Consider the following 22072-nt stretch of genomic DNA (forward strand, 5'->3'; position numbering starts at 1 on the left):
TTATAGCCCAACATTAGCCTCCTTTAGCTTAGCGGTGGTGACGTGAAGTCATGTGACCGTGCTGTAGTTCCTTTATAGCCCAACATTAGCCACCTTTAGCTTAGCGGTGGTGACGTGAAGTCATGTGACCGTGCTGTAGTTCCTTTATAGCCCAACATTAGCCACCTTTAGCTTAGCGGTGGTGACGTGAAGTCATGTGACCGTGCTGTAGTTCCTTTATAGCCCAACATTAGCCACCTTTAGCTTAGCGGTGGTGACGTGAAGTCATGTGACCGTGCTGTAGTTCCTTTATAGCCCAACATTAGCCTCCTTTAGCTTAGCGGTGGTGAAGGAAAGTAATGTGACTTTTAACATTTTAACAGTCTCTTTTTAGAGGTTTTTAACCCTGAGGTGAAGTTGATTCGGTAACAATTGTTTGATTTAAGAATAAAATAATAAAACAAATAGAAAAGTTTTTTTTTTCAAATAAAATAAATCACATTAAATTCAAATACAAATAAAATTAATGAAAATGAAATACATTAAATGTAGATGTGTGTATCGTGTGCATATAAATTGTATTTTATTTATTTGTTTGACATAATCTGAGCAGTTTAAGATTGTAAAGACAAGAGGCCCCAGGATAGAGCCTTGAGGAACTCCTCATGTTATATTTGTCCGTTCAGCGGTGTAATTACATACAGAAACAGTCCTGTCCTCTAAGGGGGACTTAAACTGACTTAGAGGAAATCCCACCCAGTATCTGTCTGTCTGTAACTGGCTCCATGCGTTTCCCTCCTCAGCTGATAAAGAGAAAGTTGGGAAGAAAGACGACAGCAGCCCCTTCAAGGTGAACGTCCTAGGTAAGAAAACATGAATACAACTTTAGATTATGTAGTTTTCTTCATCCGTTTGATCACTTATACCAAGACTGATACTCAACATGTAAATAAAGATCATGTGACACTACAACATGTTTGAAATAAGAGCATTAGAGATGCATTATGCAATAGGGGAAATGAAACTTAACAACTCTGCAGAGCATCATGTATCCTTTACATCGTCTCACGAGTCAGGGGACGCTGCAGGATGCCAAGAGAGGAAACAGGAACTAAAGGGTTTATTATCGGCCGCTCTGTGCATCGATGCCAGCGGTGAGACGTCTCTCTGGGTTTCTGTTGCACTCAGAGACAACAGCACAACAGAGGGCTCGTTTCTCTCTGATAACGTGAAGAGGCGTCCCTTTGTACGACCTTCAGAGGACATGTCTTTCACAGTTCATTATAAATTAGTCGAGAATGGACTCATGAGGAATAAGCCCCTCCCCCTCTTATACATGGTCTTTGGTCTTTTCGTATCTCTTTGTCTTCGATCATAACGTCTAGTTGTGTTGTGTCTCTGTGTCGTCTCTCCACGTCCACCGTGTGTCTTCTTCTGCTCGTTCCAGCCGTGTTGTGTGTATTTGTAGCGAACTCGCAGAATGAACGTGTTATAATGGAAAACATGCAGATGTAAAGCTTCCGTCCGAACGACAAGAACAAAACACCTCAGAAAGGTTGCTTTGATTAGAAAACATGACAACATGCTGCTCAGACACGGTTTCCGTGTCGCCTTGTAAGCGTCCCTCTGTGAGAGGAGCCAGCTCTCAGGATAATCACCGTCATTATGTTTCTCTCAGGGAGGCTTTCGGAGAAGAGCTGGAAACACTCCCACGATGTTAGAACCACTCTGCAGAACCTGTAATTAACACGTCGCTAACGCTGCGGCGGAGAGCAGTGTAATCATCTCCCTCAGACAGAACACTCAGTGAAGCCTCGAGGCTCAGCAAGTGGATAGAAATGGTTCCTCTGCTCCAGTGCTTCTCAAAGTGTGGCCCGCGGACAGGGGCGGCGCCAGGATTGTTTTTGCTGCAGTAGCTTAGCGGTTGCTATGACAGCACGGCGTTGCTAGTTAATGTTCAAAATAAACAAACAATACCAGTGGGCCAAGCACGAGCCTGTTCATATTGTAGCGTTCACCGCTATTCAAGATCACTCAAGCCTTCAATGTCGAAAACGTTCTCTTTATTTACAGAACCAATCAATAGTGTAACACTCATGACTTTCACGTGACACACACCGGACAACGCACACACACACACACACACCTGGAAGGGGCGGTCTCTCCCTAACTCCCACCAACAACATTGCCTAAATAACGCACTTTTCCTCCTCTCTGGCCTCATTCTGTGACTCACTCTGTTTCCATTTCCGATCTACTGAGAATTAGCCAAGTAACAGTTCACGCAGTAAATTACAACGACCCGCCCCTGATAGATCCCGCGAAAATGTATCATATTTATACACATTCTCGCGGGCTGCGAGAATGTGTATAAATATGATACATTTTCATATCAAAACAATGGGGTTGCTAAACCGTTGCTAGGCCAATTGTTGGAGTTGCTATAGCAACTCCTAGATACCCCCTGGCGCCGCCCCTGTCCGCGGACCACTGGTGGTCCGTGAGTATATTGGTAACATTTCACATTTGAAATAAATAAATTAATTTGAGTTTTCCGCACTCTCCCGGGAATATCTCCGCAATGGAGCGAGCTTAAGTTTCACTTTTGATTGCATGATATAGCCCAGCGCAACACCTTCGTCACACATGCTGCCACTTGTTTGTACCATTTTCAGGCAATTTGTAATCTGTTCTAGAAAAACGATGTGATGTTGGATATTTGTGGAGTTAGCTGGTCCGCGAGTGTTTCTTTATTGGTTCAGAAGCTGCTCGACTCTGATTACTATCTGGTTCAAAAGATTGAAATGTGTTCTTTGAATGTCCCTAAAGTAGGGGTGCAACAACTAATCGACTTAATCGATTATCAAATTAGTCGTTTGTTGCAGCCCTACACTAACGCACATTACATCATATGGATTCCCGTTAAACTAAGCTAGGCTAGTTAGCTTTCAGCAAGACTAGTTTAACGGGTGTCAAATATTCTTCAAAAAAAAAAATATAATAAAATAAAAATATATAATAATATTACAAATACATATAATAAAATAGGCAAATCAAATATAATGAAATAGGCTAAATGTACTAAAATATAATAAGTGAGTTTAAAATAAACAGTAAAGATGAAATAAAAGTCAAACAAACAAAAAACTAAATTCCAATATAATGAATAAAAACGTTGTTTAAATGAATGAAACGAAACCCGGTGTTATCGTTCTGCAGAGACCACAGGTGTGGACCACGGAGACGGGTTCTACGCCGGGATGCCCATCCCCTGCGCCGAGAGCTACAACGGATTCTGTGTTCACGGGAAATGTGAAATCAAGTACAACATGGCCACCTGCAGGTAAATACACGTACTGCAGGTAAATACACTAAATACACGTACTGCAGGTAAATACACTAAATACACGTACTGCAGGTAAATACACTTACTGCAGGTAAATACACTTGCTGCCGGTAAATACACGTACTGCAGGTAAATACACTAAATACACGTACTGCAGGTAAATACACGTACTGCAGGTAAATACACTAAATACACGTACTGCAGGTAAATACACTAAATACACTTACTGCAGGTAAATACACTTACTGCAGGTAAATACACTTGCTGCAGGTAAATACACGTACTGCAGGTAAATACACTAAATACACGTACTGCAGGTAAATACACGTACTGCAGGTAAATACACTAAATACACGTACTGCAGGTAAATACACGTACTGCAGGTAAATACACTTACTGCAGGTAAATACACTTACTGCAGGTAAATACACGTACTGCAGGTAAATACACTAAATACACGTACTGCAGGTAAATCCACGTACTGCAGGTAAATATACTAAATACACTTACTGCAGGTAAATATACTAAATACACTTACTGCAGGTAAATATACTTACTGCAGGTAAATACACTAGATATACTTACTGCAGGTAAATATACTTACTGCAGGTAAATACACTAAATATACTTACTGCATGTAAATATACTTACTGCAGGTAAATACACTAAATATACTTACTGCAGGTAAATACACTAAATATACTTACTACAGGTAAATATACTTACTGCAGGTAAATACACTAGATATACTTACTGCAGGTAAATATACTTACTGCAGGTAAATACACTAAATATACTTACTGCAGGTAAATATACTTACTGCAGGTAAATACACTTACTGCAGGTAAATACACTAAATATACTTACTGCAGGTAAATATACTTACTGCAGGTAAATACACTAAATATACTTACTGCAGGTAAATACACTTACTGCAGGTAAATACACTAAATATACTTACTGCAGGTAAATACACTAAATATACTTACTGCAGGTAAATACACTAAATATACTTACTGCAGGTAAATATACTTACTGCAGGTAAATACACTAAATATACTTACTGCAGGTAAATACACTAAATACACTTACTGCAGGTAAATACACTAAATATACTTACTGCAGGTAAATATACTTACTGCAGGTAAATACACTAGATATACTTACTGCAGGTAAATATACTTACTGCAGGTAAATACACTAAATATACTTACTGCAGGTAAATATACTTACTGCAGGTAAATACACTAAATATACTTACTGCAGGTAAATACACTTACTGCAGGTAAATACACTAAATATACTTACTGCAGGTAAATACACTTACTGCAGGTAAATACACTAAATATACTTACTGCAGGTAAATATACTTACTGCAGGTAAATACACTAAATATACTTACTGCAGGTAAAAAAAAGATAGGATAGGATAAGATGGACCTTTATTAATCCCCATGGGGAAATTCAGTATTCAAACAGCAACAGGGTGAGATTGAAAAACAGGACAGATTCAAACAAGATTAAAGATTAATGCAATTAAAATGATATTATATATAAAGTTAAGTAACGTTTAAAATAAGAAATGAATTGTTTCTTAATTACACCTACGCAAGGGCTGATTCAACTTCAATGTGAAGATAGATGAACATAAGGCTTAGTGCTTTGTGGACTATGCTAACGTGTGTGTGTGTGTGTGTGTGTGTGTGTGTGTGTGTGTGTGTGTGTGTGTGTGTGTGTGTGTGTGTGTGTGTGTGTGTGTGTGTGTGGTGTGTGTGTGTGTGTGTGTGTGTGTGTGTGTGTGTGTGTGTGTGTGTCAGGTGTGATGCAGGTTATAAGGGGACTAAGTGTGAGGACCCTCAGGACTTCAACATCCTGTACGTGGTTCCCAGCGGTCAGAAGCTTCACTACGTCCTCATCGCCGCCATCATCGGCGCCGTGCAGATCGCCATCATCGTCGCCGTGGTGATGTGCATCACGAGGTGAGGCCACACACACTCTCATCAACAACAAAGCCCCCTTTAGGTTTGGAAAAGACGTTATTAAACAAACGCAGTTAATATAAAGATAAAAGATAAGATGTACTTTAGTTAAAGGGGACCTATCACGCAGAATGCACTTTCTGATGTCTTCTCTCCATCACTGTGTGTCCCTGTGTGTCTCCGTGTGTCCCCGTGTGTCCCCGGTGCGTCTCCGGTGAGTCCCCGTGTGTCCCCTGTGTGTCCCCAGTGTGTCCCCGGTGCGTCCCTGGTGTGTCCCCGGTGTGTCAGGGAACTCACGCAGCGTCAGGAAATAAACCCTCTCTCTTTTCCTCCGTACCCAAATCTCTAAAAACGGGGAACAACGGAGCTGATCCAGATGTGCATCCGATATGATGTAATATCTGAAATGTGGACCCACGGGCCAATCAGAGAGCTGCTATCAGAAACAATGCCCGACTGTTTTGTGATAACAAAAAAAAGTAATCTAAGAATTTGAAAAAATAAAGTCGGAACTTTTACTGTTTTTCTCAAAATCCTTTAAAAAATATATACAACTTTTTCTGAAGAAAAAAAAAAGTCTGAATTTTTTTTTTTTCTTAGAATTTTGAGAAAAAAAAGACATACCTGTTAAATGTTACAACAAGTACATAATGCACATAATGTGAAAACAAAAGTAGAAAATAAACAATTGTTCATGATCACTCGTTCCCCTTAAAAATATCAACCGTTATTTAGTGACGATAGGCGTTTTGTGTCTTTTGTATCAAAGATCTTTTTTCACAGAATGGTTTGAAAAAAAAAAAGTTCAAAATTCAGTTTTTCTCATAATTTTTAGACAAAGGTCAAACTTCTGAGTAATCTAAGAACTAGAAAAAATAAAATCGGAACTTTTACTGTTTTCCTCAATTTTTAAAAAAAAATATACATAATTATTACCGAATTATTGTTTTTTCTTAGAATTTTGAGAACAAATATTTTCGTTTCTAAATTCTGAAGAAAGTCAGAATTCGGGGAGAAAGGTAAAAAAATAAATAATAATTCTCAGAATTGCGAAGAAAAAAAACAATTCTGAAATAAAAAATCCAAGGAATTTTGCGAGAAAATTCAAGAATCAGAGAAAAAAAGTTCAAATTTTTTTTCCCGCTCAAAATTCTGTTTTCTTCCACTGAGAGGTAACCTGAACAATAAATCTCTTTTTTCTATCTTTAGGAAATGTCCGAAGAACAACCGGGGTCGCCGGCAAAAGCAAAACCTGGGACACTTTTCCTCGGACACGAACTCCCGGATGGTATAGCCGAGTCGTCCGGGGCCTTTTTTTAAAACCTTTTTTCTTACGCCGTGGGAACACCATTTTTTGAAACGGTAGATGTTTGGTATTTCGTTTTTTCCTCCTGGAAAACCATAAAAAAAAGAAGAAGAATGAGAATATTTATTTAAGGGGCCTTACTTACTTTCCCTCCTTTTTCTTTTTCATTTCTTTTGGATGGAAGTCATTTTTCTTTCTTTGCCGGAAGGACGCGAATCTTCAAAGCCCCCCGCTGTCACTTTACGTTGTTACCGTGTCTTAATTACTAAATGCTTTATAAAAAAACAGTACTTTTGGGAACTGGAGAAACGTCCGCCCCTCTTGAATGTGCTATTTATCGTAAAATGTTTATTTCTACGCCCCTGTTTTACTAACGCTGTGCAGCTGATCACCAAATGCAGTTTGTTTTCTAATTGAAGGAGTTTGTGGCCGGCCAGTGATACAGAAACGTTTATACTTTATTCTCTCAAGACGTCACTGTGTTCCAACAAGCTAATCATGTATTCCTATTCTAATGATTCCTTTTCTTTAGAGTAGCTTTTGTTACTTTTGTTTAAAACAATTATACTAGTTCCTGTATATATATCCGCATGACTTGTGAAAACTGTGTACCGTGGTGTTGTTTCAAACCTTTTTAAAAAGAAGAACTCAACGCCTCCTCGTTTTCAGAGAAATTCGGAGATGGACGTCTAAAAGATTCGGACTGATAAACGGAGGACAATGAGAGGGGGAGGTTTACGATGTTTCTGAAGAAAGCGATGTTTAAAGTTTGGGGAAAACTGTCTGAAAATATCAAAAAGAAGAGCAGCAGTGGGAAACTTTGGAGTACGTTCTTCTGAAAGACAGGTTTGTGTTCCAAGGAATGTTTTTGCATCTTCGTACGAAATACTTCAGAGGATTGTAAAGGAAGTGCGTCGCCTGTTTTGAGGTTTCAAAGATTGCGATTTGTTGTTTTTTATGTAAGGGGGAGAACAGCTTGGTTGGCTGTAATCAAGGTTCGTCTTTGAATGTGGGAGAAATATCTTCTCTTTTTCTACTTTTGTTGGTTTTAGTTTTTGCATTTGCTCCGCAGCGAGACATTCCAAGCACATGAAAAACCTATAATGTAAAAAGATGTCGGTACAAATATGACTTTAACCCCCGTTTCCTTCTGGGACACACATGTGGTGGGTTTGTTGTCCAGCAGGAAACACCAACACGAAGAGTAGAAGTGGGAAACATCGGAGTACGTTGTTCTGAAGGAACAGGTTTGTGTTGATTTAAAGGGGTATTTTTACGTCTTCGTACGAAATATCCAAATTCAGAGGAGTAAAGGAAGCCTGTTTCGAGGTTTCAAAGACTAAATGGTTCCTAAACGATGTTATGTAACTGGAGAACGTCTTGGTGGCAGGGATGGCTTTAATCAAGGTTTTTCTTTGAATGTGAGAGAAATATTGCGTCTTGTTGTTTTGCATTTGCTCCACAGCGAGACATTCCAAGCACAGAAAATCTGATAATAATAGAACAAGAAAATCCCTTTACGATATTAGTTTAAGACCCTTTACGTGATAAATTAAAAAGTGAAGACGGACAAATACTGCATGTAGAAAGTCAACAGGAGCAACCCGCAGGAACTTCCCATCTGATGAGCGACGATGTTTTGTTCCTTGTTGTTTCAATCTGTATGTGATGGGATGACGTTTTGTGCGTTTTATTTCAAAGTCTATGGACGAGGATCAGGGCCACATTGTTTTATTAGTTCAGAGATTAAAGTCTGCTTCTGAGGAAATAAGTCAGAACTTTTTATCAGAATTTTGAGACAAATGTCAAAAATGTTGAGGAATAAAAGTGGAAAAAAAGTAATTTCAGAATTTGGAGGAAAATAGTCTGACATTTTTTTCCTATGATTTTTGAGAAAAAGCTGGAAATTCTGGGGAACAATTTTTTCCGCAAAATGCTGAGATTAAAAATAAAACAACATTTGGAGAAAAAAAGGTTTGAATAATTTGGTTTTCGAATTTTGAGAAAAAAGTAAAAAATTGGAGAAAAAAATCTAAATTGAAAAAGTTTTTCGAACAATTTTTCGAAAAGTCAAAATTATTTTACGTTTTTCAGAAAAAGTGGAAGTACGAAGTACTTTTCCCAGGAATAGTTCCGATAGTTCTTGGGATTTTGCGTTCACACCCCGCCCACGTAAAACTCTTTTGTGAAGCCGCCATTTTATTTGCTGGCATTAGCATTATTAGCATTAGCCCAGCGCACCAACGGAGAGAGACTAATTTATGGCAACACAAAAGGAGGTGAGGAGAGGAGGTGTTGGCGTTCTGGCGAATTACTCTGAATCCGCGACCCAGCAGCTTCGACTGAAGCCAGTCCCCCACTCCGGGGGACTTCGGGCGGCAGTATACGCCGTGAAGTTGTTTGCGGCCTGCCAGTAAACCCAAAGCAGAAGAAGTGACTTCAGCGGCTTCATTTGCCTAATCCTCCCTCAGGGACTTTTTCCGGTGTGAACACGATCTACTAGGACAGTTCCAGGAACTACAGAGTTCGTGGGGACTAAGTACTGGGAACTAAGTACGGAAAAGTACTTGGTGTGAAAGCGGCTAATTTCAGAATTTGTTTTATCGAAGGCTTTCGAGAAAAAAGTCAAAAATCGGAAAAAAATCAGATTTCTTTTTTTTTACTTCTGGTCAGATCTAAAAAGAAAATGTCACATGTGGCCCTGATCCTCTTCTGTAAAAGCCCCATCCTTTTCTTTTGGAAATGACCCACAAGTGTTCGTGTCGCCATGCAGTGATGACGGAGAGTAATTCAGACGAAGCGTCCCTCTCCACTTCATCCAGACTCCATGTTGTTGTGAAGGCATACACTTTTTTGAACGAAGAGTCTGAGGCTCGTCTGCTGTCGATGTTTACCCCTTTTATTTCCTGACGGGAGTTTGTGTAAGGTGTTAGTCTAAAGGTCGTAGGTCAGCCGCCCCTGAGCAACGTGTTTCTTCGTGTTGTCGAACCATCGCAGCCGTGACTTCTCTCTATGTGACTAGAATGTGTTTGACATGTTAATATTCTGCATGTAGACTTCCAGAGGCTATTTTTGGTCTCTGCCAAAATAAAAAAGGAAATGTTTTTTTAATGTACCCCCGAGTGCCGATGTGTCATTTGAGTGAAGAGAAGCTTTGAAAAAAATACTTTTATTTTCTCCTGCGGGGTTTGTTTTCCTGCCTGTCCTCCTCGGCCTCGTTTTTCAGCATATTCCACTTCCTTTGTGCGTGTGTGTGTGTGTGTGTGTGCGCGCGCGTGTGTGTGTGTGAGATGACTGCAGAAACGCCTAGTATTGCCAGTGACCCGTGAGAAGAGACTTATGGAAGCAAACAAGAGACATAAGTATTTGAATTTGATCAGACACCGAATTTATAGCATTGAAAATAATTACTTTGAAAATCATGTATCTGAATGTTTTTTGCTCCGAATTTACCTATGTGAAATAAAAATGTTGAAATTCAGATCCCAAAAATTCAAGTGAAAAAAATTCGAAGTCAAATATTTCGGTGTTTAAAATTCGATGTAAAAAAATTCGGTGTATAAAATTCGACGTTAAAAATTGCGATGCAGCATCATCCGGGCTACTCAGACAGGATAAGCAATCGAGCCCGAATGCAATCAACCCTGACTTCTGGGGGACAGTGCTGTGAAGCTCAATGCTGCAAACTGTAGGCGATGGATGCATATGGGAGCAATTCTCGTAGACCCTATGTTAAAATGTCCAACTTAACATCAGAAAATGAACATGTTTATAGCCTGGATCCACAAAAACATATTCTGTATATAGTTAGATTCCCCCTTCATGACAACAGGGCTGCTTCTCCTGGCTCCTCTGTCTCACTGCTAGCTCCGTTAGCTCCATTGGCTCCGTGATGCTACAGCGGCTCAGCTCATGAGGAGAACACTACTTGAACTCGGCCGTGTTTGTTGTGTTGGCTCCTGGTGGACTATTCGTCATGCAAATATAGGATTTATCTGCGGTTAAAATAGACCGACCGTGAATGCAGTTTCTTGGGTAAGTCAACCCTGCATAAAGTACATAAAGTACTTATGTTATGTTACTGGTGTTTTTATTAAGCTAACGTTAATGAATGTTTAGAGTTGGGTTAGCATTTGAGCAATCGTAGCTCCATCTGTGCTAACGATGCTATGCGTAGCATCCCTGAGTGTATACCATTAAGTGGGATGCTACTGTATACCAAAAGGCTTCTGTGCGAGGTTGCTAAAATAAGGTCATCCTTGTACGTTAGATAGTTAGGTTACTGTATGCATTGTTAAGGTTCGTTTAAATTCGCTATGCTCTACTATAGCATACAATAGACTAGCTAACGTCAACGTATTGTTGAAGAGAGGCTTAGTGTATATTAAATCAACCTCACAATGAAATGTGTGTATCTTTAAAATATGAGCGTCACATTTCAAGATGGTCCAGAAATAACGCTCCCTTAGATATTGTAATATGGTTTGTTGAACTGGAGTTATTTATTGCAGCTAACCGCCTATCCGACGAACGACACAAACATTGTTGTTTTTAATATTATTATTACCAATGCCTCTTTTAATTGTATTATCCTCACACTTGAGAAACAGCCTCATCGTGGCTGTAGAACGGAACATGTAACTTAAGGACGATGAATAGCGCAGTCAATGCTTTAGTGACAAGGAAATTATTTGTTTAAGTATTAGATATGACGTTATCTGTGACTTCAGTGAAAATTAAGCTTATCCATTGCATTTGTTCAATAGCTTTGTGTCTTACCCTTACGTGTGTGATACATATGAATATGGCATATGAAAACAAATTAATTTGACTGACTCATGAAAAACTCATCCAAAGTAACAGTAAAATAAAAAGGACCTACACAATAATACTCAATCAAACTGATACAGTATGAGGACTGTGATATCCAGCAATTTCTTAAGTAGAACAATAAGATTATGACCTGTTTTTAAAAGAAGATAAAAAGTAGTTTGTATGTAAAGAAGTCTGTAACCCATGCATGTAACTTTACATCTGTTTGTTCAAAGTGTCCTCAAGGTGATCCAGACAGGCTGGACCAGAGCAGGAGAGACAGATCTGGACTCCTAGCAGCAGAGAACTTCACCACCGATTCCAAGGTACACCTTTTTCATACTTTACAAAGAATGCATAAAGTAATGACTCTAATACACTGATACACACATGACTAAATACTAGACCACCTGCACATCAGTGATGTTGAGTGCACTTTCTTAGAAAAAGGTACATTTACATTTTACCAAGCAACATCACTTTTTTGTTCAACTTTCACATTTCAATGTATTTAAGGCAATATGATTGAACATAGTGAGAGCTGCGACCCTTTGTCTCTGCATACTGACTGTAAAACAACATGTTAAAAGTGATTCTTTCAGTGAGACAACCGGACAGAGCACGCTTCTACAGTTGCACTAAGTTTTGATAACAGTTAAATATTATTTTAATAATACATTTATTTCAATGTTGATGAATTTAGAACGGTTTATTCATAATCTGATTATTTTTGTAATACACTGTTGGATTTAAAAAACACATTCAAATAAAAAAATCATTATATTTATAGCCCCTGAACAAACACACACCTCTTTCTTAAATAACACACTTGCTCTGCAATAATATGTGTTTTGATATTTCTGTTAGGAAAGGACACGCCTGAGAGACAGGACTGCTTCACCATGTTCTCTTTCTCTGAGGGTCCAGAAGAACATCCAAGAGGGAAAGGAGAAGCTGATGTGATGAGATTTAAGAGCAGTACAGGACATTCACTAAGAGACACTTAGGCCCTTTCTCATTTCACTAATTGCCCTCCTCGAGACTTAGTCCCGCCCACAGGAGATGCGAGCGGAGGAGCACCGAGGAGAGAGGAGGAGAACCGAAGAGAGAGGAGGGGAAGCAGCAGGCGGTTAGAGAAAAGAGAACTCCTCTCCTCTGAGCGGTCATTTTAAAGAGACGTCCATTAATGATGACAGGAGGCACAGCAGCCTCTGTCTGACGGACAGACGTGTTCATGACCACTTATATTTACTTTGATTCATTCACAGTGCGGTGTCATGAGACAATAACAGGCTACAGATGCGGACATATACACACACATAGCCTATGTATATATTTATATAAATATATACAATTTCAGAATCAAACGGAGCACTCTCATAATAACGTAACACTATCAGAGACTGGATATACCCAAATAAATGGTGCCAATCTTCAGTCAGATGTGAATGTGTAACTTAACATTTTCAGTAATAATAACGGACAAAAGGAGTGCAAATGCAAATACAATTTATTGAAATGTGAACTAAAAGTTATCAAGCATGAACCATCACAATTTTTTTTAAATAAAAATGAAATAATATACATAAGTTACACTAAATGTTAATCTGTTAATTGATTAAGTAAACACATGTTGTCAAATAAAGTGACAGGCTAGGCCTGTGCAGGTGGTAACAGCTATGCCCAGCATGGGCTAAGTTCTGTCGGTGCAGCTGGTGCAGGTCCTCCTCCCTCAGGCCGGGGGCCTATACTACGAAGCTGGTTCAACCTAACCTGGATGTGTTTGAGTTAGCCGGTTGGCCTAATCCAGAACATACGCGCTCTCGCTAAACGGTCCTACGACGCTGGTTATCAAGTGGATCGCTCAAGCCAGCCGTGTCCTATCTAGTTAGGTGCGCGTTCACATGAGAGGGGTGGTATTTGGAGCATTCGACCAATCACAGACATGGAGAAGCGCACTGACAGCGCAGCGTCATACTTCCTGAATGAAAAGTCAACTATAATATTAGACATATGAAGAAGTTAAACATCCATGACTTAAACACTTGATCAGGATCAAAGCCTCAGAGCTGCAGCTGCAAGGTGAACACAGCTGGAGCAGAACACGTGTTTGAATGCGTCCATTAACAGGTTCATGATATCACGGCCGTCTAAAACACGATCTGACTTCAATTACATTTGTCTCGAGTGTTTCGTCAACTTATGTGTTGCTTAAAATAATGCTTCTGCATCCAGTCTGTGACGCTGTGAGTGCTGCACGGCCAGATACGGCTCAGCTGACTCAGATCAGGAGATATATGATACATTATGAAGTGATATGCCGCGGACTGTACTTAATGTACTCTGATCCGGTTACTGATGTTGTGGCCGATATTTAAGAGCTTTCTTAACGCTAATGTTCTAACAGTCAGACTGCTCTGAAGATGGAGGTGATATTCTATTAATGTTCACGTTCACACAGTCGGTGATTTTTGCCGGCCGTCTTTCCTGCAACGGCAGTTCTTCTGTATTTCCTTTCTCCTGTGATATGACTTGATCGCTTTAAACTCCGCACACTGAGCTCTGATTGGTCAGCAGGCGGTGCTTTCACTGAGTTGAGCTCTTAGCCGCTAAGCATAAGTTACCATGGAGATCTAGCCTGCTAAAAAGAGAACCAGCTTCGTAGGACCGGAAACCCAGAGTTTTCCCTGAATTTAGCCGCTAAGAGAAAACCCTGCTTCGTAGTACACCCCCCTGGTCCTCCTCGCAGGGAAAGACCCTCAGCCCTCTCTGGCCAAACCAACAGACAGGACGTTCATAAAGCTGAGGTCTCCCCCAAAGTCTCTAATCATCCATCCTGTGAATATGAGAGGGGAACAAATAGTGTAATAGATGCTTTGGACAATAAGAAATATAAAGTTAACTGTTGAGTTGCTCAGTTGTTTTAGATTGACAGGGTTTAATAATACAAACAAAAGGAGAGGCACTGTAAAATAAAGATTGGTCTTTCAATAAATTGTGTTGATTTTGTCTTTTGAATTGTTTGTCTAAAGTCAAGTACAGAACTGTTACTTATAGTTTGAATGATAGTCTGGTTATAATGTTTGGAGGAGGCATCACAGGTAAGAGCACCATTTGTTGTGTTGCATCCACAACAAATCAGATGTGTGTGTATTTATTTATCTACTATTTCTTGAATCATTACTGTCAGTCCAAAACAAGAGATTTTGTTTTAGTAAACATTTTTTCAAACATTCTCTTTTCCACTACACTATCTTGAATACTTTAGTTTTACATCACTACATTTATCTGACAGCTTTAACATTGTAAAGGTGTCACTTCGGACTCTGGGTAATTATGACAGCATGTCCTACTATTTTGAGAGTTTGAACAAACCAGACCTTCATCTATTAATGTAGAAAATAGTCAGCACATTAAACCATTATGAAAGTAATCATTAGTTAGCTCATTGTTCGAGATGAGCTCCAACTACAACAGTTAAGTCAACTCGTGCATCGGTAATAACAATAAAACAAATTATATAATAGTATAACTTGTGTCGACTTTAACAACACTTTCCTAATTATACTAGCATACTTTTACTAAAGTAACATTAACATGTTTAAATGCAGGGCTTTTGCAAGAGAGTATTTCGTATAGTGTAGTGTCTACTTGACTTATCTAACCGAAGTGATCGTTACGTTACTTTGCAAACCGTCACCCCCCCCCACACACACACAAAAGGACACAGTAACGTTGTGATTCACTTCAATTAATGATAACTACGGAGCTTGCTAACAGCAAGGCACAAGGCTACTTCACTCATTTAGCTAGCTAATGTAAGATACAAATGCTGTCGAGCCCTCACTGCTTGTAAAATAAAGAGCACAAACTGACTACTTACCCGAGCGGCGAGCCCCACTGTTCTCCGTCATTTTTCTCCCGGGTTGTTGTGATCACATGACTGACAAAGCCGTGCTCTGATAGGCCAGAAGTCGGTTTGATTGCATTAGGGCTCGATTGGTTTTCCTGTCTGAGTAGCCCGGATGATGCTGCATCGCAATTTTGGACATCGAATTTTATACACCGAATTTTTTGACGTCGAATTTTTTTCACTTGAATTTTTGGGATCTGAATTTGAACATTCTAATTTTTTTCACTTGAATTTTTACATTTTTATTTCACATACAAAAACATTCAGATACATGATTTTCGGTGCCACGTTAACAGGGCTCCGCTTCTCGACTTTAAAAACCGTCCACATAAACCTCTGCAGGCGCTGATTTCTGATTTATTTACTTCTTCCATAAAATTAACAAACAAATAAACAAAAAACATAATCAGGGCAACGTGAGGTCAACACTGTATATAACAGCTGATCATCAGGTTGATCAAAATAAATCCAAACTATTCTCAGAATATTTTAAAACCTAAATTAATTGGAATATTTTAATTTATAGTCAACACAGAAAATGGCTCTAACATTCCAGCCCCTAATCACCGAGAATAAGGCTATTGCAGCAACTCGTAAATAGAGCCAATATTCAAAACAGATATAATCTTTTTCGACTTAACATAAACATGTCAGAGTTCATGGATGAAATTCATCTTGAGTTCATTTAAAAACATTTCTTTTTCTAACTATAGTCGAGTTCCAAGGAATTACCAGGAAGAAAATGTGAAGCTGAATTTAGATATTGGGTTTACTGCCGCCTAAAAACACATTTCCTATTCATCTGCATTTCGCTAAATATCTACCCTCGCTAATTGCCGCTTTGGGATTCAGTGGCGAGCGCAGAAGAGGTTGAATGTGTCCTCCAGCCATGTCCTGCGCTCCCCCCACCTGTCGGGGGTCCTTCATCCTGTCTAATTAAAAACTGCTAATTTGTTCAGGATCCAGAAGCGGAGCAGAGGTCACGAGCCTCCGTGTGAAAATACACCACAGTGTGTGTGGTACATTTCCAGAGACACATCCTTTACCCAAGTACAAGTACAGATACTCGTGTTTAAAAATACTCTGGTGAAAGTAGAAGTACTGACTAAACTTCTTTACTCAAGTCAAAGTAAAGAGGCTTTGAAGTGTGCTTCAGTAAAAAGTACCCATAACTAGCAGCTGCTTTAAAGAGTACCTGACCTCCCTTTATATCAATAGAACAATAATGTCATTGTTAGCTAATGAATGTTTCCATGGCAACATGACAACGTTTCCATTGGTCCCTCTTCTTTAGAGAAGACCAGGAAGTGATGGATACACGGATCGTGTTCCAACCAATAGGCACGCAGTGAATAATGACCACGCACCAACACACATTCAGACTAAAGGAACCAGCTGTTTGGAACATGAGAGAAGTAGAAAGTACAGGTATTTGTGTTCAACATGAGAGAAGTAGAAAGTACAGGTATTTGTGTTCAACATGTAGAGAAGTAGAAAGTACAGGTATTTGAGTTCAACATGTAAGAAGTAGAAAGTACAGGTATTTGAGTTCAACATGTAGAAGTAGAAAGTACAGGTATTTGAGTTCAACATGTAAGAAGTAGAAAGTACAGGTATTTGGGTTCAACATGTAAGAAGTAGAAAGTACAGGTATTTGGGTTCAACATGTAAGAAGTAGAAAGTACAGGTATTTGAGTTCAACATGTAAGAAGTAGAAAGTACAGGTATTTGAGTTCAACATGTAAGAAGTAGAAAGTACAGGTATTTGAGTTCAACATGTGAGAAGTAGAAAGTACAGGTATTTGAGTTCAACATGTAAGAAGTAGAAAGTACAGGTATTTGGGTTCAACATGTAAGAAGTAGAAAGTACAGGTATTTGAGTTCAACATGTAAGAAGTAGAAAGTACAGGTATTTGAGTTCAACATGTAAGAAGTAGAAAGTACAGGTATTTGAGTTCAACATGTAGAGAAGTAGAAAGTACAGGTATTTGGGTTCAACATGTAAGAAGTAGAAAGTACAGGTATTTGAGTTCAACATGTAAGAAGTAGAAAGTACAGGTATTTGAGGTTCAACATGTAAGAAGTAGAAAGTACAGGTATTTGAGTTCAACATGTAGAGAAGTAGAAAGTACAGGTATTTGAGTTCAACATGAAAGAAGTAGAAAGTACAGGTATTTGAGTTCAACATGTAAGAAGTAGAAAGTACAGGTATTTGAGTTCAACATGTAAGAAGTAGAAAGTACAGGTATTTGAGTTCAACATGTAAGAAGTAGAAAGTACAGGTATTTGAGTTCAACATGTAAGAAGTAGAAAGTACAGGTATTTGAGTTCAACATGTAAGAAGTAGAAAGTACAGGTATTTGAGTTCAACATGTAAGAAGTAGAAAGTACAGGTATTTGAGTTCAACATGTAAGAAGTAGAAAGTACAGGTATTTGAGTTCAACATGTAAGAAGTAGAAAGTACAGGTATTTGAGTTCAACATGTAAGAAGTAGAAAGTACAGGTATTTGAGTTCAACATGTAGAGAAGTAGAAAGTACAGGTATTTGGGTTCAACATGTAGAGAAGTAGAAAGTACAGGTATTTGAGTTCAACATGTAGAGAAGTAGAAAGTACAGGTATTTGAGTTCAACATGTAAGAAGTAGAAAGTACAGGTATTTGAGTTCAACATGTAAGAAGTAGAAAGTACAGGTATTTGAGTTCAACATGTAAGAAGTAGAAAGTACAGGTATTTGAGTTCAACATGTAAGAAGTAGAAAGTACAGGTATTTGAGTTCAACATGTAAGAAGTAGAAAGTACAGGTATTTGAGTTCAACATGTAAGAAGTAGAAAGTACAGGTATTTGAGTTCAACATGTAAGAAGTAGAAAGTACAGGTATTTGAGTTCAACATGTAAGAAGTAGAAAGTACAGGTATTTGAGTTCAACATGTAAGAAGTAGAAAGTACAGGTATTTGAGTTCAACATGTAAGAAGTAGAAAGTACAGGTATTTGAGTTCAACATGTAAGAAGTAGAAAGTACAGGTATTTGAGTTCAACATGTAAGAAGTAGAAAGTACAGGTATTTGAGTTCAACATGTAAGAAGTAGAAAGTACAGGTATTTGAGTTCAACATGTAAGAAGTAGAAAGTACAGGTATTTGAGTTCAACATGTAAGAAGTAGAAAGTACAGGTATTTGGGTTCAACATGTAAGAAGTAGAAAGTACAGGTATTTGAGTTCAACATGTAAGAAGTAGAAAGTACAGGTATTTGAGTTCAACATGTAAGAAGTAGAAAGTACAGGTATTTGAGTTCAACATGTAGTGAAGTAGAAAGTACAGGTATTTGAGTTCAACATGTAAGAAGTAGAAAGTACAGGTATTTGAGTTCAACATGTAAGAAGTAGAAAGTACAGGTATTTGGTTCAACATGTAAGAAGTAGAAAGTACAGGTATTTGAGTTCAACATGTAAGAAGTAGAAAGTACAGGTATTTGAGTTCAACATGTAAGAAGTAGAAAGTACAGGTATTTGAGTTCAACATGTAAGAAGTAGAAAGTACAGGTATTTGAGTTCAACATGTAAGAAGTAGAAAGTACAGGTATTTGAGTTCAACATGTAAGAAGTAGAAAGTACAGGTATTTGAGTTCAACATGTAAGAAGTAGAAAGTACAGGTATTTGAGTTCAACATGTAAGAAGTAGAAAGTACAGGTATTTGGGTTCAACATGTAAGAAGTAGAAAGTACAGGTATTTGAGTTCAACATGTAAGAAGTAGAAAGTACAGGTATTTGAGTTCAACATGTAAGAAGTAGAAAGTACAGGTATTTGAGTTCAACATGTGAGAAGTAGAAAGTACAGGTATTTGAGTTCAACATGTAAGAAGTAGAAAGTACAGGTATTTGAGTTCAACATGTAAGAAGTAGAAAGTACAGGTATTTGAGTTCAACATGTAAGAAGTAGAAAGTACAGGTATTTGAGTTCAACATGTAAGAAGTAGAAAGTACAGGTATTTGAGTTCAACATGTAAGAAGTAGAAAGTACAGGTATTTGAGTTCAACATGTAAGAAGTAGAAAGTACAGGTATTTGAGTTCAACATGTAAGAAGTAGAAAGTACAGGTATTTGAGTTCAACATGTAAGAAGTAGAAAGTACAGGTATTTGGTTCAACATGTAAGAAGTAGAAAGTACAGGTATTTGAGGTTCAACATGTAAGAAGTAGAAAGTACAGGTATTTGAGTTCAACATGTAAGAAGTAGAAAGTACAGGTATTTGAGTTCAACATGTAAGAAGTAGAAAGTACAGGTATTTGAGTTCAACATGTAAGAAGTAGAAAGTACAGGTATTTGAGTTCAACATGTAGAGAAGTAGAAAGTACAGGTATTTGAGTTCAACATGTAAGAAGTAGAAAGTACAGGTATTTGAGTTCAACATGTAAGAAGTAGAAAGTACAGGTATTTGAGTTCAACATGTAAGAAGTAGAAAGTACAGGTATTTGAGTTCAACATGTAAGAAGTAGAAAGTACAGGTATTTGAGTTCAACATGTAAGAAGTAGAAAGTACAGGTATTTGAGTTCAACATGTAAGAAGTAGAAAGTACAGGTATTTGAGTTCAACATGTAAGAAGTAGAAAGTACAGGTATTTGAGTTCAACATGTAAGAAGTAGAAAGTACAGGTATTTGAGTTCAACATGTAAGAAGTAGAAAGTACAGGTATTTGAGTTCAACATGTAAGAAGTAGAAAGTACAGGTATTTGAGTTCAACATGTAAGAAGTAGAAAGTACAGGTATTTGAGTTCAACATGTAAGAAGTAGAAAGTACAGGTATTTGAGTTCAACATGTAAGAAGTAGAAAGTACAGGTATTTGAGTTCAACATGTAAGAAGTAGAAAGTACAGGTATTTGAGTTCAACATGTAAGAAGTAGAAAGTACAGGTATTTGAGTTCAACATGTAAGAAGTAGAAAGTACAGGTATTTGAGTTCAACATGTAAGAAGTAGAAAGTACAGGTATTTGAGTTCAACATGTAAGAAGTAGAAAGTACAGGTATTTGAGTTCAACATGTAAGAAGTAGAAAGTACAGGTATTTGAGTTCAACATGTAAGAAGTAGAAAGTACAGGTATTTGAGTTCAACATGTAAGAAGTAGAAAGTACAGGTATTTGAGTTCAACATGTAAGAAGTAGAAAGTACAGGTATTTGAGTTCAACATGTAAGAAGTAGAAAGTACAGGTATTTGAGTTCAACATGTGAGAAGTAGAAAGTACAGGTATTTGAGTTCAACATGTAAGAAGTAGAAAGTACAGGTATTTGAGTTCAACATGTAAGAAGTAGAAAGTACAGGTATTTGAGTTCAACATGTAAGAAGTAGAAAGTACAGGTATTTGAGTTCAACATGTAAGAAGTAGAAAGTACAGGTATTTGAGTTCAACATGTAAGAAGTAGAAAGTACAGGTATTTGAGTTCAACATGTAAGAAGTAGAAAGTACAGGTATTTGAGTTCAACATGTAAGAAGTAGAAAGTACAGGTATTTGAGTTCAACATGTAAGAAGTAGAAAGTACAGGTATTTGAGTTCAACATGTAAGAAGTAGAAAGTACAGGTATTTGAGTTCAACATGTAAGAAGTAGAAAGTACAGGTATTTGAGTTCAACATGTAAGAAGTAGAAAGTACAGGTATTTGAGTTCAACATGTAAGAAGTAGAAAGTACAGGTATTTGAGTTCAACATGTAAGAAGTAGAAAGTACAGGTATTTGAGTTCAACATGTAAGAAGTAGAAAGTACAGGTATTTGAGTTCAACATGTAAGAAGTAGAAAGTACAGGTATTTGAGTTCAACATGTAAGAAGTAGAAAGTACAGGTATTTGAGTTCAACATGTAAGAAGTAGAAAGTACAGGTATTTGAGTTCAACATGTAAGAAGTAGAAAGTACAGGTATTTGAGTTCAACATGTAAGAAGTAGAAAGTACAGGTATTTGAGTTCAACATGTAAGAAGTAGAAAGTACAGGTATTTGAGTTCAACATGTAGAGAAGTAGAAAGTACAGGTATTTGAGTTCAACATGTAAGAAGTAGAAAGTACAGGTATTTGAGTTCAACATGTAAGAAGTAGAAAGTACAGGTATTTGAGTTCAACATGTAAGAAGTAGAAAGTACAGGTATTTGAGTTCAACATGTAAGAAGTAGAAAGTACAGGTATTTGAGTTCAACATGTAAGAAGTAGAAAGTACAGGTATTTGAGTTCAACATGTAGAGAAGTAGAAAGTACAGGTATTTGAGTTCAACATGTAAGAAGTAGAAAGTACAGGTATTTGAGTTCAACATGTAAGAAGTAGAAAGTACAGGTATTTGAGTTCAACATGTAAGAAGTAGAAAGTACAGGTATTTGAGTTCAACATGTAAGAAGTAGAAAGTACAGGTATTTGAGTTCAACATGTAAGAAGTAGAAAGTACAGGTATTTGAGTTCAACATGTAGAGAAGTAGAAAGTACAGGTATTTGAGTTCAACATGTAAGAAGTAGAAAGTACAGGTATTTGAGTTCAACATGTAAGAAGTAGAAAGTACAGGTATTTGAGTTCAACATGTAAGAAGTAGAAAGTACAGGTATTTGAGTTCAACATGTAAGAAGTAGAAAGTACAGGTATTTGAGTTCAACATGTAAGAAGTAGAAAGTACAGGTATTTGAGTTCAACATGTAAGAAGTAGAAAGTACAGGTATTTGAGTTCAACATGTAGAGAAGTAGAAAGTACAGGTATTTGA

General features: G+C 37.8%; 1 protein-coding gene across 1 annotated transcript; it reads left to right on the forward strand.

The window, feature by feature from the left end:
• Positions 1-782: 782 nt before the first annotated feature.
• On the forward strand, positions 783-9724 carry LOC117441699 (tomoregulin-1-like; the record flags this gene model as incomplete). Its single annotated transcript, XM_034077737.2, has 4 exons — positions 783-842; positions 3199-3322; positions 5142-5303; positions 6513-9724. Coding segments are annotated over 4 exons (431 nt in total), but the record flags the coding sequence as incomplete, so codon positions are not given.
• Between the last annotated feature and the right edge of the window lie 12348 nt (positions 9725-22072).

The sequence above is a fragment of the Pseudochaenichthys georgianus genome, unplaced genomic scaffold, assembly GCF_902827115.2.
Source record: "Pseudochaenichthys georgianus unplaced genomic scaffold, fPseGeo1.2 scaffold_1915_arrow_ctg1, whole genome shotgun sequence".
Lineage (NCBI taxonomy): Eukaryota > Metazoa > Chordata > Actinopteri > Perciformes > Channichthyidae > Pseudochaenichthys > Pseudochaenichthys georgianus.